We start from the raw sequence: 27832 nt of genomic DNA on the forward strand, positions 1-27832 counted from the left end.
CAAAAATATGAAAAGACCAAAAGCACAGCACATTAGATTACCTAATACAGGGGTTGGAAAACCGTTGGCATTCTAAACGGCTTCCATTCGTTTCAGAGTGGGTAAATACAGGTCTGTGCGGTTTTCAATGGAATCTTATATCTGCAAAATAGTGGAAAGAGCAGGTAACGATGATGGAGGTGGTTAAGGATCATGCACCCGTATCTCCAAAGAAGACCATAAAGGTTCAATAATATTGAGATCTTGTGACTGTGGTGGCCAGCATAGATGTGACATTTGATCCTCGTGGTCACAAAACCTGTCCTGGATGGTGCTAGATGTGTGAATAGGGGCCGGCCGGTTCTAGGCGCTGCAGTCTGGAACCGCGCGACCGCTACAGTCGCATGTTCGAAACCTGCCTCGGGCATGGATGTGTGTGATGTCCTTATGTTAGTTAGGTTTAAGTAGTTCTAAGTTCTAGGGGACTGATGGCCTCAGAAGTTAAGTCCCATAGTGCTCAGAGCTACTTGAATCATTTATGTGTGAATAGGGGCCCTGAAGTCCTGAAACATAGCATCACCACTGAGGAACAAACACAACACCATGGGATCCACCTCATCAGCCAAAATGGACGTATAACCCTTGGCAGTAATTCGGCCTTACAGGATAACGACGTGGCATGTGGAATACCATAATACAATTATCCAAATCATCATCAAAGCCTCGCCATGTTTCACACTTGTGACGTAATCTCTGTCAGAAGTTGAAAACAGTACGAAATAAGACTCATCTGGTCAAATGACTTTCTTCCATTGCTCCATAGCCCACGTTGACACAACGTTTTCCTGTTATGGGAAATAGCATTACTGACGTGCGGCTTTGCAGTTCCAGCTCACCCTGCAATTCCGTGCTTCTGCAGCCCTCTTTGTGTTGTTTTGGTGCTGAAAGGATTCGTTAGTACGACATTCAGCTCTGCAGCGACTTTTGCAGCTGTCGTCCACTTATTTTTCGTCACAATCACCTTCAGTTACAATCAGTTACGATCACCCAACACGCACTTTCGTTCTCAATGTGACAGTGGTCCGATGTTGCACTACATGGGAACATGAGGGCGGACATACTGGTCGTCAAAGTTCCAGTCGGCCACGTCTGACTATCACAGAAGAAGATCGCTGTACTGTGTGTGTGTGAATTCCTAAGGGACCAAACTACTGAGGTCATCGGTCCCTAGACTTACACACTGCTTAAACTAACTTATGCTAATAACAACACACACACACACACACACACACACACACACACACACACACACACACACACACACACACAACACACACACACACACCCATGCATGAGGGAGGATTCGAACCTCCGGCGGGGGAGGGGCCGCGCAGTCCGTGACATGGCGCCTCAAACCGCGGGGCTACTCCACGCAGCGCTGTATTGTGCACCAGACACATTGTACCCGCTTCACGATGCCCATCATTGCAGTCATCCACACGACACAGATACACACTTGACACTTCATAACAGATCGGAGGCAGACAACGACAAACTATCTACACTATGCTTTTCTACATGACGGAAATGTATTTCCGCGTCTGCTCGCAGCGCTCATTTACTGAGTAAAGAACTAAATTTGACTTGCGGTTTCCGTATTCAAATGCTATCTAATGACGTTAAAAATACATATCGTTTTATTTTTAAACAGCCGCTCCTGGTTGAATATGCCTGTAATTAGAAAAAAATTAGCAGTATTAATGACTAGTGTAGTACACGGAAGTGACGGGGTACTTATGTATACCAATCTAGTCCATCTCTTCCTTCCCCCTCTCACTGGCCACCTCCTCCTCCACCTCATCTTGTACATCTCCTTCTCCCCTACTGTCTACCTCATCCACTCCCACACTCTATCCATTTACTCTTGCCTCTCTCTCTGTTCATCTCCTCCACACCCTCTCACTGTCCATCTGATCCTCCCCCTTCTCTCATCCCATCTGCTCCTCCGCCCTTCGTCCATCGTATGCTCCACCTCTAAGTCCACCTTCTTCTTCCCTGTTCCTCTGTTCATCTCTTCCTCCCTCTTACCATGTCCATCACCTCCTTCCCCTCTCCCTGTTGATCATCTCGTCCCCTCCATCATCTCGTCACCCCTAATAAGTCCATCTCTTCCTCCCTTGTGTCTCTGTCCTTCTTCTTCTCTCCCTCTGTCTGTCTACCTGCTCTGTCTCCCTGTACATCACTTCCTGTTCCCTCTGTCTATCTATCTCTTCCAGCCCCTCTTTCTGTCCATCTCCTTCTCTTTCCTTTCTTTGTCCATCTACTCTTCCTCCCTCTCCTTAACCATCTCTTCCTCTTCAGTTTCTCTGTCCATTTCCTCCTATCCTCTCTGTGCATCCCTTCCTTCCCCTCTCTGCCTACCTCCCCCACCCACTCTTCTCCTCTTCCTTTCTCTATCCATTTCCCTTTTTCTGTCCACTTCTTCCTCCCACTCTCTCTGTCCATCTCCTCCTACCCTTGTCTGTGTTGATCTCCTCCTTCCCCTTCTCTGTTTGTCCATCTCCTCTCCCTCCTTCTCCATTGACATTATCAGCCCCAACCCAGTGGAGGTTGCTGATTGTTACGACGACAGTTTTTTTCCAGATATTAAATAATATGTGTCGAAATTCGAAATCGATGCAGGAGTTTAGGAAGAGCTTTTTACACGCGGCTTTGCCTGCGTTTGCGCTTGTCACATATGTTTAGTAGAAAATTTAGTCATATTTGTACACATATTTCGCCCTGAAGTTTCATTGTCACGCAGCTCAGTGTTTATGTCCTCATATCTCCTGAACTATTCGTCGCACATTCATATAATTTTGCAGGTACATCCACTGCTATATGTGGCTACTGTCTGCGAAAAGTGTTACAAACGAAGTTAGTAGTAAAGAAGGAATAAATTAAAACGTTATGCACGACGAGCCAGTTTTCCACGCATCTCCGTGTTTCTGACATTATATCTCGTGAACTATGTGTTGTAAAATCATGTATTTTAGCAGGTACACTCCGGGGTATATTTGAATACTGTATGCAAAATGTTTCCCGAACAGAATTAGTAGTAAATGAGTAATAAATTATAACTTCGCATCTGATGTGGCAGTTTTACTGCATGAACAACGAAAATGTAGTAAGCGATAAACCTTTTTCCTTTTTTCGTTTTGTGGTATCGTGTAGGTTTGAAACTATGGGTAAAGTTAGTTGCAAGTCAGGAAATGCTTTCATTCTCAAATGTTGGATGAATATAATGTGGCTATTTACACGTCGTGAGCTACGATACTTTTTCACCCTCAGTCCCACGCTGGTTCATACCCTCCCCAGTGATTCTTTCCAGACAGTAAACGATACGTTTGGTTGAAATCAGTCCAGTGGTTTAGAAGGAGAATTGGAACATGCATATATACACATATGTAAACATCCACAGTTATAATTTAAAAAATATTAAGGTCCCATGACACCTTACAAAGAAATGTTAACAATAATACGTTTTCATATTGATATAAGTCTTATATTTTAACATTACAAGACTAATTATATTATAATAAAAATCAGTATTAAAAATCAGTATTTACCAATGAGGTTATTAGGTAGCTGTGGTAATCACTCATCATTCCAATTTGTTGTGCTTGCTTGAGTACGTCGTATATCCGTGATGTGGAGCAGTCGAGCACAATATGAGATTCTGCCGAATTTTTTATTTGTTTTAGCAATGGCCTGAAACAGAAAAATTTGCTATCATAGTATCATGTTTCTATGACTAAAGAAACTGTAATGTTTTGTTTCTGTATTTGATAGTCTTGGAAAATTGCAGCATGCGACCACAGACAGGAAGAAATATTAATACCCTTAAAAACAAGTTGGATGCTTCGCGAAAGATAAGTAGTTCAAATGAAATTTATCTGAAATCTCCAAAAACGAAAACTCCTTGCTAATGAAAATTGCGCGTATGTTTTGTTGTATGTCTCTTACATTGGGTCGAGCTCTGCCACTACACTAATCATCCATCACGACGAAAGAACTACCAGAGTCATTTTTGGTATATGTCAGATTTATTTATATAAACAAGTGACTGCTTTCATAAATGAAACAGCTGGGAGAGTTTACGTTTCTTATTTTGAGATATGTTATATATGTAATTGGTCTGAAGAGAAACACGAAGACGATATACTGTTTGATACTGAGTTCAAGAAGAACAACATTCACTTCCAACGACGTTCCAATGTACTCAATATTCACAATATCACACTTCGCTGATTGTGCTCAGTTACTGATTATAGCAATCCATCCTCCATATTGACAATCCTTTTGGTGCACCAAACTGATAAATTAATTTATTACCTTCAAACATATTTTGAAATCGAAGATAAAGTCTTTGCCTGACCTCTTTTTCATTTTGTTTATGTTGTGGCTTTTTTTCTGCATTTTGGGTAAGTTTCATATCATTGGAAGTATAACGTTTTGAACCATCTTTATTTTTCTACTTTGTAGAAAAAGACTATTTAAGAGGGGGAAAGAAAACATAAATGAGAACACTATATGAGCATGGGGTATGTTATTGATGGTTGATCATCGACTGTATTTTGTGTCAAGCAGGACTGCTGCAATTTTCTAAGCCGTCGCCTACAAGTTTGACAATTGCACATATGTAGTCACTGAAAGAGACTTCATCTTACCGACGACTCTGGGCATACAAGATGAAACAGAACTCCAGCGAAAAAAGTCCGAACGTGTGAGCCGTGACAGTGATGCTTACAGCCAGTCAGACAGAGGCACGGTGCGTTTCGTATCAGTGAGCGTGCTCTCCGTCTGTAGTACGGGTAAGGCGTGCGATCTGTCTGGGTTTGACAGAGGGCAGATTGTGATGGCCCGGAGGCCCTGCACGAGCATTTCGGAAACTGCACGACTTGTTGAGTGTTCGAGAAATGCTGTCATGTGTGTCTTCATCACGTGGCGAAACCACGTCCAGACGTTGTGGGGTTGGGAGGCCACCACTCATTACAGATGTCGTACATTTTTAAACAGACGCAAAATCCCCAAGATTGGCGATCTTTTACAGAAGCTCGAAATTTGCCGCGTAGTTCATGCGAGATGTTTATAACAGTTTCCACAACGAAACTTTGTCTCGCAGCCAGGCAGAAAATCCAAAGAGATACTGGTCGTATGTGAAGTATGATAGCGGCAAGAAACAATCAATGCCTTCTCGGCTCGATAACAATGGAGATACTATCGAAGACAGTGCTGCCAAAGCAGAGTTACTAAACACAGCCTTCCGAAATACCTTCACAAAAGAAGACGAAGTAAATATTTCAGAATTCAAATCGAGAACAGTTGCCAACATGAGTAACGTAGAAGTAAATATACTCGGAGTAATGAAACAACTCAAATCACTTAATAAAAGCAAGTCTTCTGGTCCAGACTGTATAACAATTAGGTTCCTTTCGGAGTATGCTGATGCATTAGCTCCATACTTAACAATCATATACAACAGTTAGCTCGACGAAAGATCCGTACCCAAAGACTGGAAAGTTGCACAGGTCACACCAATATTCAAGAAAGGTAGTAGGAGTACTCCACTAAATTATAGGCCCATATCGTTAACGTCGATATGCAGCAGGATTTTAGAACATTATGAATTACGTCGAAAGAAACGGTCTATTGACACACAGTCAACATGGATTTAGAAAACATCGTTCCTGTGAAACACAACTAGCTCTTTATCCACATGAAGTGCTGAGTGCTATTGACAAGGGATTTCAGATCGATTGCGTATTCCTGGATTTCCGGAAGGCTTTTGACACTATATCACACAAGCGGCTCGTAGTGAAATTGCGTGCGTATGGAATATCGACTCAGTTATGTGACTGGATTTCCAATTTTTCTGTCAGAGAGGTCACAGTGCGTAGTAATTGACGGAAAGTCATCGAGTAAAACAGAAGTGACTGCAGGCGTTCCCCAGATAGTGTTATAGGCCCTTTGCTATTCCTTATCTATATAAACGATTGGGAGACAATCTGAGCAGCCGTCTTCGGTTTTTTGCAGATGACGATATCGTTTATCAACTAATAAAGTCAACAGAAGATCAAAACGATTTAGAAAAAATATCTGAATGGTGCGAAAAGTGGCAGTTGACCCTAAATAACTAAAAGTGTGAGGTCATCCATATGAGTGCTAAAAGGAACTCGTTAAACTTCGGTTACACAATAAATCAGTCTAATCTAAAAGCTGTAAATTCAACTCAGTACCTAGGTATTACAATTACGAACAACTTAAATTGGAAAGAACTTATAGAATATGTTGTGGGGAAGGCTAACCAAAGACTGCGTTTTATTGGCAGGACACTTAGAAAATGTAACAGACCTACTAAGGAGACTGCCTACACAACGCTTGTCCGTGCTCTTTTAGAATACTTCTGCGCGGTGTGGGATCCTTACCAGATAGGATTGACGGAGTACATCGAAAAAGTTCAAAGAAAGGCAGCACGTTTTGTATTATCGCGAAATATGGGAGAGAGTGTCACAGAAATGATGCAGGATTTGGGCTGGAAATCATTAAAAGAAAGGCGTTTTTCGTTCCAACGGAATCTTCTCACGAAATTCCAGTCACCAACTTTCTCCTCCGAATGCGAAAATCCGGTCGTGGTGGCCGAGCGGTTCTAGGCGCTACAGTCTGGAACCGCGCGACCGCTACAGTCGCAGGTTCGAATCCTGCCTCGGGCATGGCGTGTGTGATGTCCTTAGGTTAGTTAGGTTTAAGTAGTTCTAAGTTCTAGGGACTGATGACCTCAGATGTTAAGTCCTATAGTGCTCAGAGCCATTTGAACCATTTTTTTGAATACGAAAATATTTTGTTGACACCGACCTACATAGGAAGAAACGATCACCAAGATAAAATAAGGGAAATCAGAGCTCGAACGGAAAGATATAGGTGTTCATTCTTTCCGCGTGTTATACGAGATTGGAATAATAGAGAATTTTTAAGGCGGTTCGATGAACCCTCTGCCAGGCACTTAAATGTGATTTGCAGAGTATCCATGTAGATGTAGGCATCGTAGGCTGGGCAGACTGTTAAAACAGGACAGGCAGTGAACTGTGGCGGAAGTAACATCAGACCTTAATTCTGGGCAGAATACAAGTGCGTCTGAACACACAGTGCACCGAACACTCCTAGTGATGGGCCTCCGTAGCCGACCACCTATGCATGTGACAACGTTAATACTATGACATAGGCAGCTGCGACAGAAATGGGCACGTGACCATAAGCACTGGTCGCTGACGCAATGGCAGAGCATTTCATAGCGGGCGGCGGCTCTAATTTGCTTTGGGAAACATTCACGTGGGCATCTGTGGGTCCAGTGTATCTCGTGCAAGGTACCATGACGGCCAAGGAGTATCGTACACTGGTTGCAGACCACGTCCACCCTTACATGATGATCATGATTTCCGACGGCAGTGGCATTTGTCAGCACGATAATGCGCCACGTCACGAGGCCAGGAGTGTGATGGAGGGGTTCGCGGGACGCAGTGGCGAGTTCCCGTTGATGTGCTGTTCCCCCAACTCACTAGATCTGAATCTGTTCGGACACATCTGGGATGTGATTGATCGTGGCGTCAGAGCTAATCGTCCCCCTTTCCGGGAATTTATGGGAATTAGATAACTTGTGTGTGCAAATGTGGTGCCAACTCCCTCCAGCGGCTTACCAAGGCCTCGCTGCTTCCATGCAACGACGCGTCGACGCTGTTATCAGCGCCAAATGTGGACATATCCGCTATTAGGCAGGTGATCATAATATTCTGACTGATCACTGTAAAAGTTAGACACAATTTGTGAGAGCAGACACCTTTGACAACTAGATGGTGGACTAGTCCAAGGGATGGACAATCAGGCAAACAAAAGTAGTCCATCGAAAAACCACATTTTATGAGAGTAGGAACGAAGCGAGAATTATTTCAGAGAGCGTTCTGGAACAATTTCCATTGGAGGAACCAGTGTAGGATGGTATAATTTTGATAAGAAAATGGCCACTAAAGTGTCTTGTCTGACTTCACAAAAAACCAAAATGTTATGAGTAGGAGTGATATACCGTTCTGTAAACGATAACAAGATGGAGCTTCGCTGAGGTAGGGTCTATGTTAGACGGCGGTCCACTTTAGTTACACCATAAGCTTTGTATTAGTTCATTTAAAAAAAAATGGTTCAAATAGTTCTAAGCACTATGGGACTTACCTTCTGAGGCCATCAGTTCCCTAGAACTTAGAACTACTTACACCTAACTGACCTAAGGACATCACACACACCCATGTCCGAGGCAGGATTCGAACCTGTGACTGTAGCGGTCGCGCGGTTCCAGACTGGAGCCCCTAGAACCGTTCGGCCACCCCGGCCGGCTATTTCTTCATTTGATGTTAAGTCTGAATACATACAATCACATAGGCAGTGATTTTAATTGGTGGTTAAAAGTGTGATTTTGCTGGTGACAGTGTGTGCATGTTTAGTTATATTTAGGTTAATTGAACAGAGATTATGGTGCATCATATGTTGTCCCCCAACCAAATGTCGGTAAGTTGGAAGATGTTAATTACCTAGTTGTGGGTCAGTGTTGTGATAGATTATCGCTGAAGGTCCGGGCAATCGCAGAGGGTGGGCTTACTGGTAGTTGGGAGCTCCAATGTTAGGCGCGTAATGGGGCCCCTTAGGGATACGGCGGCTAAGGAGGGGAAGAAATCCAGTGTGCACTCCGTGTGCATTCCGGGAGGAGTCATTCCTGATGTGGAAGGGGTCCTTCCGGATGCCATGAAGAGCACAGGGTGCAGCCAGCTGCAGGTGGTGGCACATGTCGGCACTAATGACGTGTGTCGCTTTGGATCTGAGGAAATTCTCTCTGGATTCCAGCGGCTATCTGATTTGGTGAAGGCTGCCGGTCTTGCTTACGAGATGAAGGCAGAGCTCACCATCTGCAGCATCGTTGACAGAACCGACTGCGGACCTTTGGTGCAGAGCCGGGTGGAGGGTCTGGATCAGAGGCTCAGACGGTTTTGCGACCGTATTGGCTGCAGATTCCTTGACTTGCTCCATAGGGTGGTGGGGTTTCGGATTCCGCTGAATAGGTCAGGAGTTCACTACACTCAGCTGGCAGCTACACGGGTAGCGGAGGCTGTGTGGCGTGGACTGGGCGGTTTTTTAGGTTAGAAGGCCTCGGGAAAGTGCGGGATGGGCTGCAATATCAAAGGGTGCTTGGCAATTACAGGACGTGCTTGGATCAAGGAACAGTCGGAATTATAGTTGTAAATTGTTGTAGTTGCGCTGGAAAAGTCCCTGAGCTTCAAGTGCTAATAGAAAGCACAGAAGCTGATATCGTTATAGGTACAGAAAGCTGGCTAAAGCCTGAAATAAGTTCTGCAGAAATTTTTACGAAGTCCCAGACGGTGTTCAGGAAAGATAGATTAGGCAGAATTGGTGGTGGAGTGTTTGTGTCTGTCAGTAGTGGTTTATCTTGTAATGAAGTCGAAGTAGATACTCCGTGCGAATTGGTATGGGTGGAGGTTATACTTAACAGCCGAATTAAGTTAATAATTGGCTCCTTCTACCGACCCCCAGACTCCGATGATACAGTTGCGGAACAGTTCAGAGAAAGTTTGAGTCTCGTAACAAATAAATACCCCACTCATACGGTTACAGTTGGTGGGGACTTCAACCTACCCTCGGTATGTTGGCAAAAATACTTGTTCAAAACCGGTGGTAGGCAGAAAACGTCTTCCGAGATTGTCCTCAATGCTTTCTCCGAAAATTATTTCGAGCAGTTAGTCCACGAACCCGAGCGAATTGTAAATAGTTTCGAAAACACACTTGACCTCTTAGCCACAAACAATCCAGAGCTGATAGAGAGCATCATGACTGATACAGGGATTAGTGATCACAAGGTCGTTGTAGCTAGGCTCAATACCATTTCTTCCAAATCCATCAGAAACAAACGCAAAATAATTTTATTTAAAAAAGCGGATAAAGTGTCACTAGACGCCTTCCTAAAAGACAATTTCCATTCCTTACGAACTGACTATGCGAATGTAGACGAGATGTGGCTCAAATTCAAAGATATAGTAGCAACAGCAATTGAGATATTCATACCTCATAAATTGGTAAGAGATGGGACGGATCCCCCGTGGTACACAAAAAAGTCCGAACGCTATTGCAGAGGCAACGGAAAAAGCATGCGAAGTTCAGAAGAACGCGAAATCCCGAAGATGGGCTAAAATTTACAGACGAGCGAAATTTGGCACGTACTTCGATGCGAGATGCCTTTAATAGGTTCCACAACGAAACATTGTCTCGAAATTTAGTAGAAAATCCGAAGAAATTCTGGTCGTAGTGGCAAGACGCAGTCAATACCTTCGCTGCGCAGTGCCGATGGTACTGTTATCGACGACTGTGCCGCTAAAGCGGAGTTATTGAACACAATTTTCCGAAATTCCTTCACCAGGGAAGACGAATGGAATATTCCAGCATTTGAAACACGAACATCTGCTAGCATGAGTTTCTTAGAAGTAGATACCTTAGGGGTTGCGAAGCAACTCAAATCGCTTGATACGGGCAAGTCTTCAGGTCCAGATTGTATACCGATTAGGTTCCTTTCAGATTACGCTGATACTATAGCTTCCTACTTAGCACTCATATACAACCGCTCGCTCACCGATAGATCTGTACCTACAGATTGGAAAATTGCGCAGGTCGCACCAGTGTTCAAGAAGGGTAGTAGGAGTAATCCATTTAACTACAGACCTATATCATTGACGTCGGTTTGCAGTAGGGTTTTGGAGGATATACTGTATTCAAACATTATGAATCATCTCGAAGGGAACGATCTATTGACACGTAATCAGCATGGCTTCAGAAAACATCGCTCTTGTGCAACGCAGCTAGCTCTTTATTCGCACGAAGTAATGGCCGCTATCGACAGGGGATCTCAAGTTGATTCCGTATTTCTAGATTTCCGGAAAGCTTTTGACACCGTTCCTCACAAGCGACTTCTAATCAAGCTGCGGAGCTATGGGGTATCGTCTCAGTTGTGCGAGTGGATTCGTGATTTCCTGTCAGGAAGGTCGCAGTTCGTAGTAATAGACGGCAAATCATCGAGTAAAACTGAAGTGATATCAGGTGTTCCCCAGGGAAGCGTCCTGGGACCTCTGCTGTTCCTGATCTGTATAAATGACCTGGGTGACAATCTGAGCAGTTCTCTTAGATTGTTCGCAGATGATGCTGTAATTTACCGTCTAGTAAGGTCATCCGAAGACCAGTATCAGTTGCAAAGCGATTTAGAAAAGATTGCTGTATGGTGTGTCAGGTGGCAGTTGACGCTAAATAACGAAAAGTGTGAGATGATCTACATGAGTTCCAAAAGAAATCCGTTGGAATTCGATTACTCGATAAATAGTACAATTCTCAAGGCTGTCAATTCAACTAAGTACCTGGGTGTTAAAATTACGAACAACTTCAGTTGGAAGGACCACATAGATAATATTGTCAGGAAGGCGAGCCAAAGGTTGCGTTTCATTGGTAGGACACTTAGAAGATGCAACAAGTCCACTAAAGAGACAGCTTACACTACACTCGTTCGTCCTCTGTTAGAATATTGCTGCGTGGTGTGGGATCCTTACCAGGTGGGATTGACGGAGGACATCGAAAGGGTGCAAAAAAGGGCAGCTCGTTTTGTATTATCACGGTATAGGGGAGAGAGTGTGGCAGATATGGTACACGAGTTGGGATGGAAGTCATTACAGCATAGACGTTTTTCGTCGCGGCGAGACCTTTTTACGAAATTTCAGTCACCAACTTTCTCTTCCGAATGCGAAAATATTTTATTGAGCCCAACCTACATAGGTAGGAATGATCATCAAAATAAAATAAGAGAAATCAGAGCTCGAACAGAAAGGTTTAGGTGTTCAAATGGTTCAAATGGCTCTGAGCACTATGAGACTTAACTTCTGAGGTCATCAGTCCCCAGAATTTAGAACTACTTAAACCTAACTGACCTAAGGACATCACACACATCCATGCCCGAAGCAGGATTCGAAACTGCGACCGTAGCGGTCGCGCGGTTCCAGACTGTAGCGCCTAGAACCGCTCGGCCACCCCGGCCGGCGGTAAACTTCTTTTGTGTCGTGCACAAACTGTGCGAATCATTGCCGGCAGATCTAAAACTATATTGTCGGTTCATTTCTAAATCCCGCGTAGAAGAACAACAAAGTGACGGTAATAGTATGTGCACGTAGCTGAATCACTAGGGTGGAATTGACTTGTCGGTCGGAATTAGTCTCAGTCGCGCAAGCTCCTTGAATTCTGGAGACTGCTGTTGTCATATTTGAATAAATGTTGTGACGTATGTACGCCAACTTAACTGGAGGAAAGCGGCCTAAATAATATATCTAATTTTACTAGACTAATTTGTTGTTTCTTTAATGGTGTACAGACAGCTTCTGAAGAGTTGCGTTCATGCCAGCTTGAACCAGGTTTCACGTGTGGGAGAGCAGGGTGAGAATATCGGCATCACGGGAAAGGGCAGGTAGGTTCACAGTTCAGGTATGTGCGACTGGGCTTCAAGTAACGCTGCCTCAGATGGTAGGTCTGTGTTGCAATTACGAGGGTAATCCCAAAAGTAAGGTCTCCAATTTGTTTATAAGTACATAGACCTGTTTATTTCTACAATGGCTTACATCAGTTTACAGCTTGAACATTTAGCTATTTTTCGACATAATCACCATTTCTGTCGATGCATTTTTGTAGACACTGTGGCAGTTTTTGTATGCCCATGTCATACCAGCTCGCCGCCATGCTGTTCAGAAAGTTATGAACCTCTTCTTTCACCTCGTCATCGGAGCTGAATCGCTTTCCGGCCAAATGTTGTTTTAACCTATGGAACAGGTGATAGTCACTGGGCGCCAAGTCAGGACTATAGGGTGGGTGAGTGATTATGTTCCAATGATACTGTTTCAGGAGAGCAACGGTTTGCCGAGCGAAGTGTGGGCGAGCGTTGTCATGGAGAATGTGTACGCCCTTGCTCATCATTCCTCTTCTCCGGTTCTGAATTGCCCATTTGAGTTTTTTCAGAGTCTCACTGTACCTTCAGCGTTAATTGTGGTCCCAGTGGGCATAAACTCGACCAACAATACCCCTTTTCGATCCCAGAAAACGGTTGTCATGACTTTACCGGCAGACTGTGTTTAAATTTCCGCGGCTTTGGCGAAGAAGGATGCCGCCACTGGCGTGATTGTTGCTTTGTAACAGGTGTAAAGTGGTATGCCCAGGTTTCGTCATCCGTGACAATTGAGCCCAGAAAGTTGTCCTGTTCGGCTGCAAGGCGGTGAAGAAATGGGTGGGATGCATCAACTCCTTGCCACATGTGGTCCTCAGTCAGCATGCGTGGCACCCATCTTGCGCACAACTTCCGGTAGTTCAATGTTTCCGATAAAATTCTGTCAGCGGTGCTTCGGGAAACCTCAGGAATCAAGGTGCATAGATCATCCAGGGTGATCCGCCGATCTTCACACATGCTTTGCTCAACCTTCAACACTGCCTCCTCAGAAACTGACGGTCTCCCGCTACTTTGTTCGTCGTGAATTTCGGTCCGACCAGCTGTAAACTCTCTACACCACTTACGAACATTTTTCACATCCATGCACGACTCACCATACACTTCAGTCAGTTGGTGATGGATTTCAATCGGCGCAGTGCCCTTTGCGTTCAAAAACCGAATAACTGCTCGCAATTCGCACTTGAGGGTAACATCCAACGGGAGCTCCATTCTCAACGGCTTCCAAGCCAAGACTGAGCGCCTCAGCGCGGCGTGCGCATGTTCACACACAGCGCGTGAAGCACTCTTCATAACAGTGTGACCAACTACCACACAAACAGAGCTCTGTACTAATAAAAAAATAGGAGATCTTACTTTTGGGAATACCCTCGTAAGCCACACACCCCTGTTAGTCCTCCGCTTACAGTGTCTGCTAGGTTGTTCTATATTACGTTACAGAAGTGAATTTTTGGCTGGTTCTTCCTCTTGCTTTAAATCGATATATGTACAGTGCTGGTATAATTAATCTATGAAGTTACGTGTGGCAGACTGTTATTCTAATTACAATCAAAATTCATAACCAAGGGGAAGTAAACGATGTTCTGTGTCATTCAGGCATATTTTCTGAGTATCTTTGTATGAGGCATCCTTAGTCTCTGTTGATTTGTTGCAGAGTAATAATGTAATTATGATTTATTCGGTTGTTACCGTAATTACCTTTGTCTCCATTGGAATACGTTCACAAAAGCGGAAAAGCCTATAAAGGATGTTTCTCGTAGGTGTCTACGTACAGGTGCAAAAGTACCGTGACCTGCTTGTGCCGCCCCGGCCGCTGTGGCAGAGCGTTTCTAGGCGCCTCAGTCTGGTACCGCGCTGCTGCTACGATCGCAGGTTCGAATCCTGCCTCGGGCATGGATGTGTGTGATGTCCTTAGGTTAGTTAGGTTTAAGTAATTCCAGTCTAGGGGACTGATAACCTTAGAAGTTAAGTCCCATAGTGCTCAGAACCATATGAACCATTTTTTTGTTAAGTCCCACAGTGACTGTTCGACTATCAGTGGCGGTTGCTATGTAAGAGCACAGGAACACATAAACACCCTAACTTCTGATATTTGCGGTTTTATTGGTTATTTTTCTTTGAACGCTGTTAAACGTAACATAGATGCAATAATCTGAAATATACACACTTAAATCTACCGCGCTGTGCAGCATTGCTACTGTAGACTCTGTAAAATTTGGCATCAGTGTCGCTAGCACATCTTCAGTAGCGCACGTTTTGAGGAGCTTTTGCGCATGCGCAACTAGCGTAACGTAATTGCTTTATAGGTTCATGGCGTGCACTCAAAGTTTACATCAGTGCCACCAGATGGTAGCACTTTGCACCAGACATACATCCCCGTTCGCTAATGCCCCTATATGATAGCACATTCTTCAGATACGTCAATTCACTCACTATATCGTAAAATTAGATCGGACGCCAGTATATGTTATAGTTGGAAAACCCAAAACCTATTTTGCGGGTTTCCGAATGTGTTACAGTATATTAAGCTTTGGATTTTATCATACATTTCTCAACAACGAAAAGGATAAAAACCTTTCTTCGAAATACAGTGACGGAGAATAGGCTTTCAGCATTGGCAACACTTGCAATTGACAAAAAAGTTGTGAATGATACAACATACTCCAATCATAACGTGGTCGAGACATTTGCGCGATTTAAAAGTAGATGCATGGCTTTTCTTTATGAATATGCAGTTGGTCATGCAGCAGTACAGTTTTCTCTATTTAACGTGTAGCTGCAGTGCAGTGTAACGTGTATTAACATTAATTTTTGTGTTCAGTAAATGGAAGGACAGGAAATTTCATAAGAGGAAATTATGTTATTTTTCTGCTTCAGAAGATGAGACTTGGTGAAGAGTAATACTTTAGTAATACCGTATTAGTACTTGGCTGACGAAACTGAGAATAGCGAAAGCTTCACAGTATGTCGTTCTGGTCCTAAACCGTACTTAATTATGTATAAAACAACAACATTCCATAAAACCAATTCTTCCTTTCGTCAGACATGTTATGCATCATATTATTATTATTATTATTATTATTATTACTGGATGCAGCTGCAGTTGTATCAAATTGTTAAAATCGTAACTGTTATACAGCATGTCATATTTCACACTTCCAAATTTGTTATAGTGTAAAAATTTGTGGCCACCCAAAATGTATACTAACGAGCCGCCACTGTCAACTATGCATCCATAGCCATACACCATACGGTAGCTTTAGGAGTTCAGATGTAGATGTAAATGTCTGCGAAGAAGGAAAATTTTGCAGTTATACTACTGAAAATATTCTTGGAAAACTTAAAGCCAACAGTTCCGTGCGACTTAATGTACTTCACCATTTGTAAAACACCTCTCTCCTATAAATCGATACTTTGAACAGCGGTCAGAGAGAATTACACCAAAATGCAACATTTCGATATCGATAAGTTTAAAAGTAAATATCTTAAGCAGGAAAGGGAGGAGAAAAAATGAGGATGATATTAGTTGCAGGGACTTCACATTTTGCGAACCCATCATCTGTGTTGACATTTATGTGCCTGCACTCCTGAAATGTAATGGACGATAAAGCGGATATTCATCTACTTACATGAATCTCAATCTATTTGCATAGAAACTTGGGGAATATTAAAAATGAATTCCCTGAAGCAGTAGTACTACAATAATGAAGTTTAATTCAGATGTGAAATAAGTTCTGCACAGTAGACGACCATAGTCACATATGGACAAATTTTCTAGTTTAACTATGTCAGTATATTTCGGAGCTCAAACAGATACAGGCGGTTCTGCAGTCGTACTTAGAGAATATGACAGAGGAGTAGGATGTTTGCATCGAGCTATATTCACTCGTTGTTGCAGCTTTTTTGGCAATGCAGAAGGGCCCAGACACTGTTCCATCGAATTCTTCACATGCTCAATGGATGACAGGTTTGACGATTGTGAGTCTATGGGGCTATTACGACTGTCTTGAAGGTATTTTCAGTAGTATAACTGCAAACGTTTCCTTCTTCGCAGGCATTTACATCTGCATCTGAACTTCTAAAGCCACCGTAGGGTGTGTGGCTATGGATGCATAGTTGGCAGTGGCGGCTCGTTGGCATACATTTTGCAGTATGTATGTGCGCAGTTTCGTGTTTGTCGTATCCAACAGGTGTATCTGTATTTGAGCGCAAAGGCGTTAGCTTTTCTTTCACGTAGAGTATGTCCAGATCGTAGCTTGTGCCTTACTAAATGTCGGATTATTTTCAGTCTAAAGAGTTAGTGTTGATGATGGCATAACTTCGAGCTTTATGGTCCAAAGACACCAGGCGAGCTACTGCCTCTTGTAGTTCAGCCATAACAGAAACGCTATGATTGATATTCTGCTCTTGTAGCCGGTAACAATAAGTAACATACTACGCTGTCGAATACTTGTCTTCTAGCTCATGCTTTTGTATTCTGGTATTACGTTATCCTACGTAACTTGTACATTGCTTCCTGAAGTCCTTGCTAGTTGCAGTTATTCACGATCATCGTGCAGATCCAGTATAAATAGTAATACTCCTATCGCGATAACCGCGGTGTACAAATGATATCAGGAATCGATGAAGGTTTAATGATTCACAATTACGAAGAGGGAGTGTCCTACCTGTTTGGCAGTTAGTATCACGCTTTGTTAAACTGCGTTAATTTAATGCTTTCAATAGAATTAATGAGAGAATGGTGACAGATACGAGTATTCTCAAACTTCTGAATGCATCTAAGGTTAATTTCACTATGACTGTCTTTTCTGACTATCGGAAATCTGTCTTTTCTGACTATCGGTCATAACGTACTAAGTTTATTCACCTACTTTATTACGTGTCGGTCCCACAGTGCCGCTAATAAGACACCCTTTCATTTACTACACACACATTTTATTTAATACTTTCTTACAAAATAGATTTGACTGTAAATCATTAAATTTCACGTCCATATTAGCACTTCAGCGGGTTGGGTTCTTTTATTACTTTCATAACAACGTATCTTTCATCTCTTCTTTTAACACAAATTCGCAACTATATTAAAAAATTTACTTCTGTTTCTCACAGACGCCGAGCCACCATCACATCTGATCCGCTACAAAATAAGAATACCACAGCCTACTAGCAGAATAGTGGCCTGGTATTCCCATAGCGACATAGCGACGCCATACTAGGTCATTCGTTAACACGGGAGCTGTTCTCACGGCAGCTCAATGGGTACGACCACTCGTTTGTCATCGGTTTCCCTTGAGGATACTCGTTACTATGGAAACTGTCAACATTTTATCTTCAAGCTTTGTCACTCTCTCAAACAGGTATAGGCGAAAGAGCTTCAAGTCTATGTGGTATATACCGCGCGGGATTAGCCGAGCGGTCTTGGGCGCTGCAGTCATGCACAGTGTGGCTGGTCCCGGCGGAGTTTCGAGTCCTCCCTCGAGCATGGGTGTGTGTGTTTGTTCTTAGGTTAATTTAGGTTAAGTAGTGTGTAAGCTTAGGGACTGATGATCTTAACAGTTAAGTCCCATAAGGTTTCACACACGTTTGAACATTTTTTTTAAATGTGGTATATACCCACTTACACCGTCACAACGCTGCGCGCAGTGTACGGGTCCTCTGAGAACCTAACTTACAGATATTTCTGTAACCTTTCATAACTTGAAATTCAGATTTTACTTGAACACACCGTACCCAGAAGCTTTGAAAAGTCAAAGCTAAATGTCAATATTTACTTCAGTTTCCTCCACCTGATATTTACTTCAGTTTCCTCCACCTGATTATGGCATTCCTTTCCTGTGGCTAACGCTTCAAGTGTGTTCTGCGCCGACGCCTGCGTTGGGGAGCGTGGTCTGTACCCTTGGAGCAATGTTCAGTGCCTCTGGTATTTAACTGCCGGCGTATCGCTTTACTTCATTCGAACATGTTTACGTCCGAGATCAGAAATGCATGCGCCGGCGGTAAAATGGTGGTCCTAAGCGGCTCAATAATTATCTGAGACACTTTAAAAAACTGGAGACGTAAGGGCACAAAACCGTTGGGAATGTGTGGTGCTATTTCCTTTGCGTGACGACTTCCCACTACGAGATGCACGTACATTTCGAGAACCCAGAAGTTCTCCGCATAACAAGCTGAACTTTTCTTACAAACACACCGACTGAGGTAGTAGAGTGTAGAGGTGCCTCTTCGTTTCCATTGTACGTGTCGCATGCTAAATTTAGTATTACTTTCTTAAATCACTCAAAGGTAATGCAAGAAACAGTTCGAAACTAAGATTAAAGGAATTCAAATCACGGAGGCGTGTTCGCCGACAAGCCACAGAGAGTCGTTTTGAAGAAAGCATCCACCCAGGCATGCAGCAACCCGAGCCAGGCAACTCTCGCGTGGAATGCTGCCAGGAACCAATGTTTTTCATCCGTACTCTGTACACCACGGCTACTACTAGCAGAATCTATCACGTCAACGACAAGCTGAATATTTCTGACGGCATCGTGTCACATTGCCAACATGAAGCACACTCATATCAACAACAATGTTTGGCACGCAAAAGTATTGTCATTGCATAACAGGCCATCACTCGGTAACGGGAATGTCTTCTTTTGGCACATTACATGCTTGTTGATTGTGGCTCCTCTGATAACTATTTAGACCGATTCTGGAGCCGAAATCGCTTCCACAAATTTATGCTTATACTGATCACCGCAAGCTGACGGTTGATTCTTCGAATGACCAGTAATTCCTCCGTTGCTTGCCGCTTATCGATTTCATGCATATGAAGTTCCAGTTCGTTCGAATATCGTGCATCGTCATGAACAAACGGACACCTCATTGTCGATAACATATTGTAGCTTCTCATTTTTCAGTACTCATCAATCATTTATGCATGCTGCACTTCAGCGCTTCTTTATACTCTACATGCTGTTCTCCCTGGATACCTTGTGCGTCCTTTGCACCCAAGCAAATGATTTGCTTGGGAAGACGACACTCCGTTATACGAACCACATGACCAGCTGACATTTGATTATTTCCGGCTCAATGCTGCTGAATTTGCTTCTTCGAGGACAATGTTGTTTGTTCATCGATTCTGCCATTGTATTTTTAAGGATTTTTTCCATGTAGCTCTGATGAAATTCCTTGAAAAAAATTTCAAGCCTCCTACAGGTGGCCGTAATTTAGGTTTAGTATTGCAATATACTGGAATACGTACAGCTTAGTCCGAATGCTGACGTCATGATTATAGAAAGTTCTTTCCTCTAAGGGACCGAAAACTATTCTGGCCCATTTTTTTATTTGTTTGGCTTGGGTTTATTGAACCCTGCTGCCAATAGTTTGGTATGTATGTATGAATATACAGGGTGATTGCGTGATAATGTTAAAGACTTTCAGAGATTATGGACAAGGATAAATGTACAAAATTGAGGTAAGGTTATCTGTACCGGAAACGAACGAGTCGAAAGTTATAAGCAGCGACCTCTGATAGTGGAATACGTGTACCGGTACTGTTGTTGCTAAGATGTAGGGTAGGCAACTTTCAGAGGTGGTAGTATGGACCAAAGCAAGAAAATGGTCTCTAAAAGGCATACCATAAGGGCTATGAGCACTTCTTCACATTCAAGAAATCGTTCACACAGGAGAACCGTGCAAACATACCGTCATTTGACTGTCGGACAGACTCCCGCATGGACGACATAGAAATAAGCATACCTGGAGTAGAGAAACAACTGAAAGATATGAAAACAACTGAATCACCAGGTCCGGGTGGAATCCCAGTACGCTTTTACAAAGAGTATTCTAAGGCATTGGCCCCTTACCTAGCTTGCATTTATCGTGAATCTCTCGCCCAGCACAAAGTTCCAAGAGACTGGAAAAAAGCATAGGTGACTCCAGTATATAAGGAAGGTAAAAGAACGGAACCGCAAAATTACAGCCCAATATCCCTAACTTCTGTTTGCTGCAGAATCCTTCAACATATTCTCAGCTGGAATATAATAAACCTTCGCTCGTGCGAAACTCAGCTCGCCCTTTTCTCACATGATATACTGAGAACTATGGATGAAGGGCAACAGGTAGATTCCATACGTCTAGATTTCCGGAAAGCGTTTGACACGGTGCCCATTGCAGGCTGTTAACGAAGGTACAAGCATATGGAATAAGTTCACAGATATGTGAGTGGCTCGAAGCAGAGACAATGGTATCATCAGGTGTGCCACAGGGAAGTGTGATAGGACCACTGTTGTTCTCTATATACATAAATGATTTGGTGGACAGTGTGGGAAGCAGTCTGCAATTGTTTGCTGATGATGCCGTGGTGTACGGTAAGGTGTGAATTTGAGTGACTGTAGGAAGATTCAAAACGACTTAGACAAAATTTCCTGTGATGAATGGCAACTAGCCCTAAATATGGAAAATAAGTTAATGTGGATGGGTAGGAAGAAAAAACCCATAATATTCGGATACAGTATTGCTAGTGTCCTGCTTGACAAAGTCAAGTCGTTTAAATATCTGGGTGTAACACTGAAAAGCGATATGAGGTGGAACGAGCATGTGAAAACTGTGGTAGGGAAGGCAAATGGTCAACTTCGGTTTATTGGGAGAAATTCAGGAAAGAGTGGTTCACCTGTAAAGGACACCGCACATACGACGCTGGTGTGAGTATTGCTCGAGTGTTTGGGATTCGTACCAGGACTGATTGAAGGAATAGATCGAAGCAATTCAGAGGCAGGCTGCTAGGGTTGTTACCGGTAGGTTCGAACAACACGTAAGTCTTATGGAGATGCTTCGGGAACTCAAATGGGAGTCCCTGGAGAGAAGGAAACGTTCTTTTCGAGAAACACTATAGAGAAAATTTAGAGAACGGGCATTTAGAGCTGACTGCCGAACGATTCTGCTGACGCCAACATAAATCGCGCGTAAGGATCACGAAGATAAGATACGAGAAATTAGGGCTCATACGGAGGCGTACGGACGGTAGACTACAGGGTAGCCTCCGCCACGCACCTTACGGTGGCTTGCGGAGTATGTATGTAGATGTGGATGTAGATGGAGATATATTTCACACTAGCGAAGATGAACAAGTGCATATGGCTACCCAGGTATGCATTTTAGAACACATGTTTACTAGACTTTTTTCTTGTCCTAGTACATACCACTTGTGCACGTTGCATACCCTACATTCTTAGAAAAAACGGTATCGTTACATGTATTCTACTGTCAGATGCATCAGAATGATTTTCATCTACATCTGCATTTATATACATACTCCGCAAGCCACCGTACGGTGCGTGGCGGAAGGTAATCTGTATCACAACTAGTCATTTCCTTTCGTGTTTCACTCGCAGTTACAGCTAAGGAAAAACTACTATCTATACGCCTTCGTATGATCCATAATTTCTCGTATCTTATCTTCCTGGTCCCTACGCGAAATGTATGTTGGCGGAAGTAGGATCGTTCTGCAGTCAGCTTAAAATGCCGGTTCTCTAAACATTCTATAGGGATTCCCAATTGAACACCCAAAGCATATCCCTAACACCTGCATGCTAATCGAACCTGCCGGCAACAAATCTAGCAGTTCACCTCTGAATTGTTTCAATGATGATAAGGTTTGGTTTGTGGGGCTCTCAGCGGCACGGTCATCAGCGCCCGTACAAAGTTCCAGTTGTTACACAGTCCGTATTTTTACACAGTCCAATCTAGCCACTGTCGCGAATGATGATGATGATGATGAAATGATGAGGACAACAGAAACACTCAGTCCCCGGGCAGAGAAAATCCCCAACCCGGCCAGGAATGGAAGCCAGGACCCTGTGATCCAGAGGCAGCAACGCTAGACACTAGACCACGAGCTGCGGACGAATTGCTTCTCTAAAATTCTCCCACACTTCCTTAAACTTCTCCCAATAAACCGAAGTCGACCATTCGCCTTCCCTATCTCAATTCTCACATGCTCTTCCAATTCGTATCGCTTCGCAACGTAATGCCCAGATACTTAAACGACGTGACCGTGTCAAACAGGACACTACTATTGCTGTTACCGAACATTACGGGTTTATTTTTCCTATTCAACCGCATTAAGATACATTTTTCTATGTTAAGAGCAAACCGCCATTCACCACACCAAGTAGAAATTTGGTCTAGGTCATCTTGTATCGACCTACAGTCACTTAAGTTCGACACTTTCCTGTAGACCACAGCATCATCAGTAAACAACCGCAGATTACTGCCCACCCTGTTTGCCAGATCATTTAGGTATACAGAAAGTAGCAACAGTCCTATTACACGTCCCTGGTGCACTCCTGATGTTACCCGTGTTTCTAATGAATACTCGCCATTGCGGACAACATACTGGACCCTATTACTTAAGAAGTCTTCGAATTAGTCGCGTATCTGGGAGCCTATTCCGTATGCACGTACCTTCGTTAACAGTCTGCAGTGGGGCACCATGTCGAATGCTTTTCAGAAATCTATAAATATGGAATCAGCTTGTTACCCTTCATCCATAGTCCGAAGTGTATCATATGAGAAAAGAGCAAGTTGGGTTACGCATGAGCGGTGCTTTCTAAAGCCGTGCTGATTCGTGGACATTAGCTTTTTGATCTCTAGGAAATTTATTATATTATAAATCAGAATATTCTCTAGAATTCTGCAGCTAACCGATGTTAAGGGCATTGATCAGCAATTTTTGGGTCCGTTCTTCTACACTTCTTATATACAGGGGTCACCTGCGCTTTTTCCAGTCGCTTGGAACTTTGCCATGGTCGAGAGATTTGCGGTAAATGCAAACTAAGTAATGGTTCAAATGGCTCTGAGCACTATGGGACTGAAGGGCCTAGAACCGCTCGGCTCTAAGTAAGGGGCCAATGACATAGAGTACTCCTTATAAAAATGAAATGGGATTCCATCCGGACCCGGCGAATTATTTATTTTCAACTCTTTCACTTATTTCTCTACGCCAGGGATGGTTATTACAGTGTCACCCATACGGGAATCTGTGCGATGTTCAAGAGACGGTACGTTTGTAGGATTCTCCTGCGTGAACGATTTCTTAAACGAGGAATTTAAAACTTCGGCCTTCCTTTTGCTGTATTCTACTGCCAAAAAAAGACTGGTCAACGAGTGAGTGAATGGAAGCCTTAGACATGCTTAGCGACTTTACGGGGGACCAGAATTTTTTCGGGTTGTCCGTCTGATCTTTCGCCAAGGTATGACGGTGGTAGCTGTTGTATGCTTTACGAGTAGATCTTTTCACAGACGCACGAATCTCTGCTAATCCTTAGGTGCCGTCATTTGCATGTCCTCTTTTGAACCGAGAGTGTAACAGCCTTAGCTTCCTTAGCATTTTCCGAATTTCCTTATAAAAACCCCTGCGGCACTCTTCCGTCCTTAATCCACTTCTAGGCACATATTGGTCCAGAGCACGATTTACAACCTATTTAAACTTTGCTCGCAATCCCTCTGTGATCCTCATTCTGGAAATAAATGATTGCAGTACATTGTCTAAGTGAGATGCTAACAACAGCTTATCTGCTCTTTCTAGCAGAAACACTCCCTTTGTCCTCTTGACTAGTTTATTAACTTTCGTAACCATAGTCGCTATGCTATCACGATCAGTAATCCCCGTCTCTATACTGACGCCATCGATGAGGTCTGGCCTGTCTGTAGCTACAAGATCCAAGGTACTTCCATTGCGTGTTGGATGCAGACTTAGCTTCTCAAGACAGTTTTCGGAAAACGTGTTCAAAAGTACTTCACAAAATTCTCTCTCTCTGTACCACCTGCAGTGAATCCATACACGTCTCAGTCTATTCTCAGAAGGTTAAGCTCACCCCTAACTGGTAGTGCATGATGGGGGTATTTATGCACAACTGACCATAGACTTTCTTTGAATTACTCTAGAACTGTCACAGTGAAGTCGGGCGGTCGGTAAAAGCATCCAACAATTAACTTGCTTTCACCTAGACCTATTATACGCAACCAGATAACTTCACTATCTCATTCAGTTTCAACCTCAGTAGAAAAAATATTTTTGTAGCATGCAGTGAACACTCATCCTGTTACGGCGTCTAATCTATCCTTCCGATAAACATTCCAAAACTCGCTAAATATCTCAGAGCTCTTTACTTCAGGTTTTAGCCATCGCAAGACCCAAGAATAATTTGAGATTGAGAACTTTCAGGGAAGGCAGTAAATTCGAGAACTTTGTTACGAATACTTCGAGATTTTACTGATACAATTTTTACAGTCGATCTGTCTTTGCTCTGAACGTGCCGTCGCCTATAACTTCGATGTTCTGTAGCGTCGTTAGATGACGTTTCTGGAGATGGGTTGCCATGTTAAAACCTGATCTGTAATTCCCGTCCGCAACCTCTAAAAATATGTAACATGAATTGTGAAACATCCTGTATACGGAGAAATCGCAATATAAATAGTTAGAACAGTGATGATATATTATTTTACAATTTCCACATAGGGGCACTGCTTATAGCTAACGAATCTATGCTAGATCTCAGATTCAACGTTTGCACTTATTAATAAGTGCCTGTCGACGTATTAATAATACTGCTGTCAAAGTAGGGAGAATGTTCTGCGCTCTACTGAAACTCGCCATTTATTGTGATGGTAAGAGACACTTTTTGATAAAGTGAGGCACGTTGGGATATGGGGCTTCTTGATGCTGATTGTAGACCAATGCTTTTATTGTCATTTAAAAGCATGTAGAATATCCAGTAGAGCATATTCTGAGTTGGCCAAAATTACTTTTCTATCAGTGTACTGGACGTCAAGAACTCTAGTTGAAGAAAACCATATCCTGGTCCTTCATATTTTGAGGTCTAGTAATCCTCCGTCAGTCCTTTACCCAATTTCTAGATCTGGTGGTGATGATGTTACAATATGGATGCTTGCAGCAAGAAAAAATGAAAATAACGTGGGAGCAATTCCACATTCCTGTTTAACACTTGTGACAATTTGAAACGATTTTCCTTGTCGGTTACTGGAGTGACTAATGTCCTCCATGAAGGAAAGAAGCAAGGAAGATTAGGGTTCAACGTCCCCTCAACAACGAGGTTATCAGAGACGAAGCACAAGTTCATTTTCAGGTTATCTTACAACAGCTGAAGAACCTTACTGTATTCCTGTTAGCAGCCAAGTGCTGATTTATTCGTAGCTACTTTTGGAAACACTAAATTACACTTATGAAAAAAAAATCCCAACACCAAGAAGGAGTTGTGCGACATAAACGAAAGATGATAGGCGCATTTCTTCATCTGAAAGATGAGGTCTGTTCAAATTTCGGGCCAGTGGCACAAGAGTGGAACTAGTAGCACCACTATGATGCAAATCAGCTTTGCTTCAAATACACGCTCTAACGGTAGTGAGGGTGACTTACTTGTGAGACTGGACGTGCTGAGTTATGTTAATCAAGAAAGACTTTAAACCGACAAAGACCTCATTATCGATGCCTCACTGAATTTGAACTAGGTTTTGTAATAGGGCTACGAGAAGCTGGATGTTCCTTATTCGGTATTACAGAAAGAATTGGCAGGAATGTAGCCACTGTACATGACTGCAGGCAGCGGTGGTCACTAGAATGTACAGAGCTCTGGATGTCCACGTCTCACTATCGAGAGGGAAGACCATAGTGTTTGGCGTATGGCTCTGGCGCATCGTAATGCATTTGCAGCAGAAATCTGAGCAGCAGTTGGCGTCAAAGTGGGACAACGAACTGTTAGAAATGGGTTACTTCCAGGACAGCTCGGAGCCATACACCTTGTATCTTGCGTTCCACTGACTCCAAAACACCGGTATTTGCGACTTGAATAGTGTCAAGCAAGAGCTCGTTGGAGGGCAGGGTGAAAGTTTGTGATGTTTTCTGATGAAAGCTGGTTCTGCTTCGGTGCCAGTGATGGCTGTGTTGGTTAGAAGGAGGCTAGCTTAGAGGCTGCAACCAAACCTTCTGTGTGCTAGACACACTGGACTTACAAATGGAGTTGTGATCTACTGCGCGGTTCCGTATGACAGCAGGAATACACTCGTGGTTATCCCACGGACCCTCACTGCAAATTTGTACATGAGGCTGGTGATTCGACATGTTTTGCTGTCAATCTTGAGCAGCAGTCAAGGGGATGTTTTCCAACAGGATAACGCTCATACGCGTACCGCTGTTATAACCCAACATGCTCCACAGGGTCTTGACATGTTACCTTGGCCAGCTCGATCACCAGATCTTTCCCAATCGTGCACTTATAGGACATCATCAGACGAAAACTATAGCGTCGTCCTCAAACAGCATTAGCCGCCCCAGTATTGACCGACCAAGTGCAACGGGCATGAAACTCCATTCCACAAACTGACATCTGATTATTAATGTAGCAGCATTTCACATCTGCGATGGCTTATCTCGCGCTTAACCTGTGACCTTGCAATGTTAATCACTTAAATATGTTACTTAAACAAGTGTATTCCTGAAGTTTCATTACTCTACATTAATTGGTTTTTGATGTTGTGATTTTTTTTGCATCGTTGTGTGTCTGTCTACAATTGAGCCAGACGAAAGAAAGAACATGAGAAGTCTACAACTAACAGAAGTCATGTGTCAAGACTCAGTACTAGATGTAGTCCAAACACAAGTTTGAAACAAAAGATGTGAATGTGACAGATTTTCGTGGGCAATTGTAGGACAACACTGGTATCACAGATGTAAGGTCCATCTTTTTCTCTGAGTATAATGAATGTGTCAAGTATGTTCTGCGCCATATGGATGACGGCAGCCAAGTGAGATGGAGCCGTGAATAAGACACTGAACTCGCATTCGATAGGAGCCAATATTTAGCCAACAGGCGAGATAAGAGCTGGTGGTGCAGAGTTTCTGATCGCCATTCTGTGAACTATTCTGTGGGCGTTAGGAAAGCAATGTATAGCTCCTCCGGCACACCCATGACACCATTAGAACACTGTAGAGCTGAAACAAAGTTTCCTGTTTGAAAATTAATTTAGTTTCCCATCCGACAGTGAGTCAGGTGTCTCAACCAATTCGGTACCTCGGTCTGTAAGTATTTGTGAGGGATGTTTCTCAGTCCACAGAAGGACGAAAGTCTTCAGTTACTTTGAAGAGGTGTAACCGCTGAAGAAGTGTACCCGCATGTATGCATCATGTAGCGACGTGGGAATTCACATAATTGCCTCTATTAATTACTTATATCTAAT

At 43.2% G+C, this 27832-nt stretch overlaps 1 protein-coding gene across 5 annotated transcripts in view; it reads right to left on the reverse strand.

The window, feature by feature from the left end:
• LOC126297822 (glutamate receptor ionotropic, kainate 2) overlaps positions 1-27832 on the reverse strand; it is a 402447-nt gene that overhangs the window by 99758 nt on the left and 274857 nt on the right. For all 5 annotated transcript variants that reach the window (XM_049989054.1, XM_049989056.1, XM_049989055.1 and 2 more), the window contains one exon: positions 3588-3729. In XM_049989054.1, coding sequence (XP_049845011.1) covers positions 3588-3729 — 142 coding nt within the window. The remainder of the gene's footprint in view (positions 1-3587; positions 3730-27832) is intronic.

Source organism: Schistocerca gregaria, chromosome X (genome assembly GCF_023897955.1).
Source record: "Schistocerca gregaria isolate iqSchGreg1 chromosome X, iqSchGreg1.2, whole genome shotgun sequence".
NCBI lineage: Eukaryota > Metazoa > Arthropoda > Insecta > Orthoptera > Acrididae > Schistocerca > Schistocerca gregaria.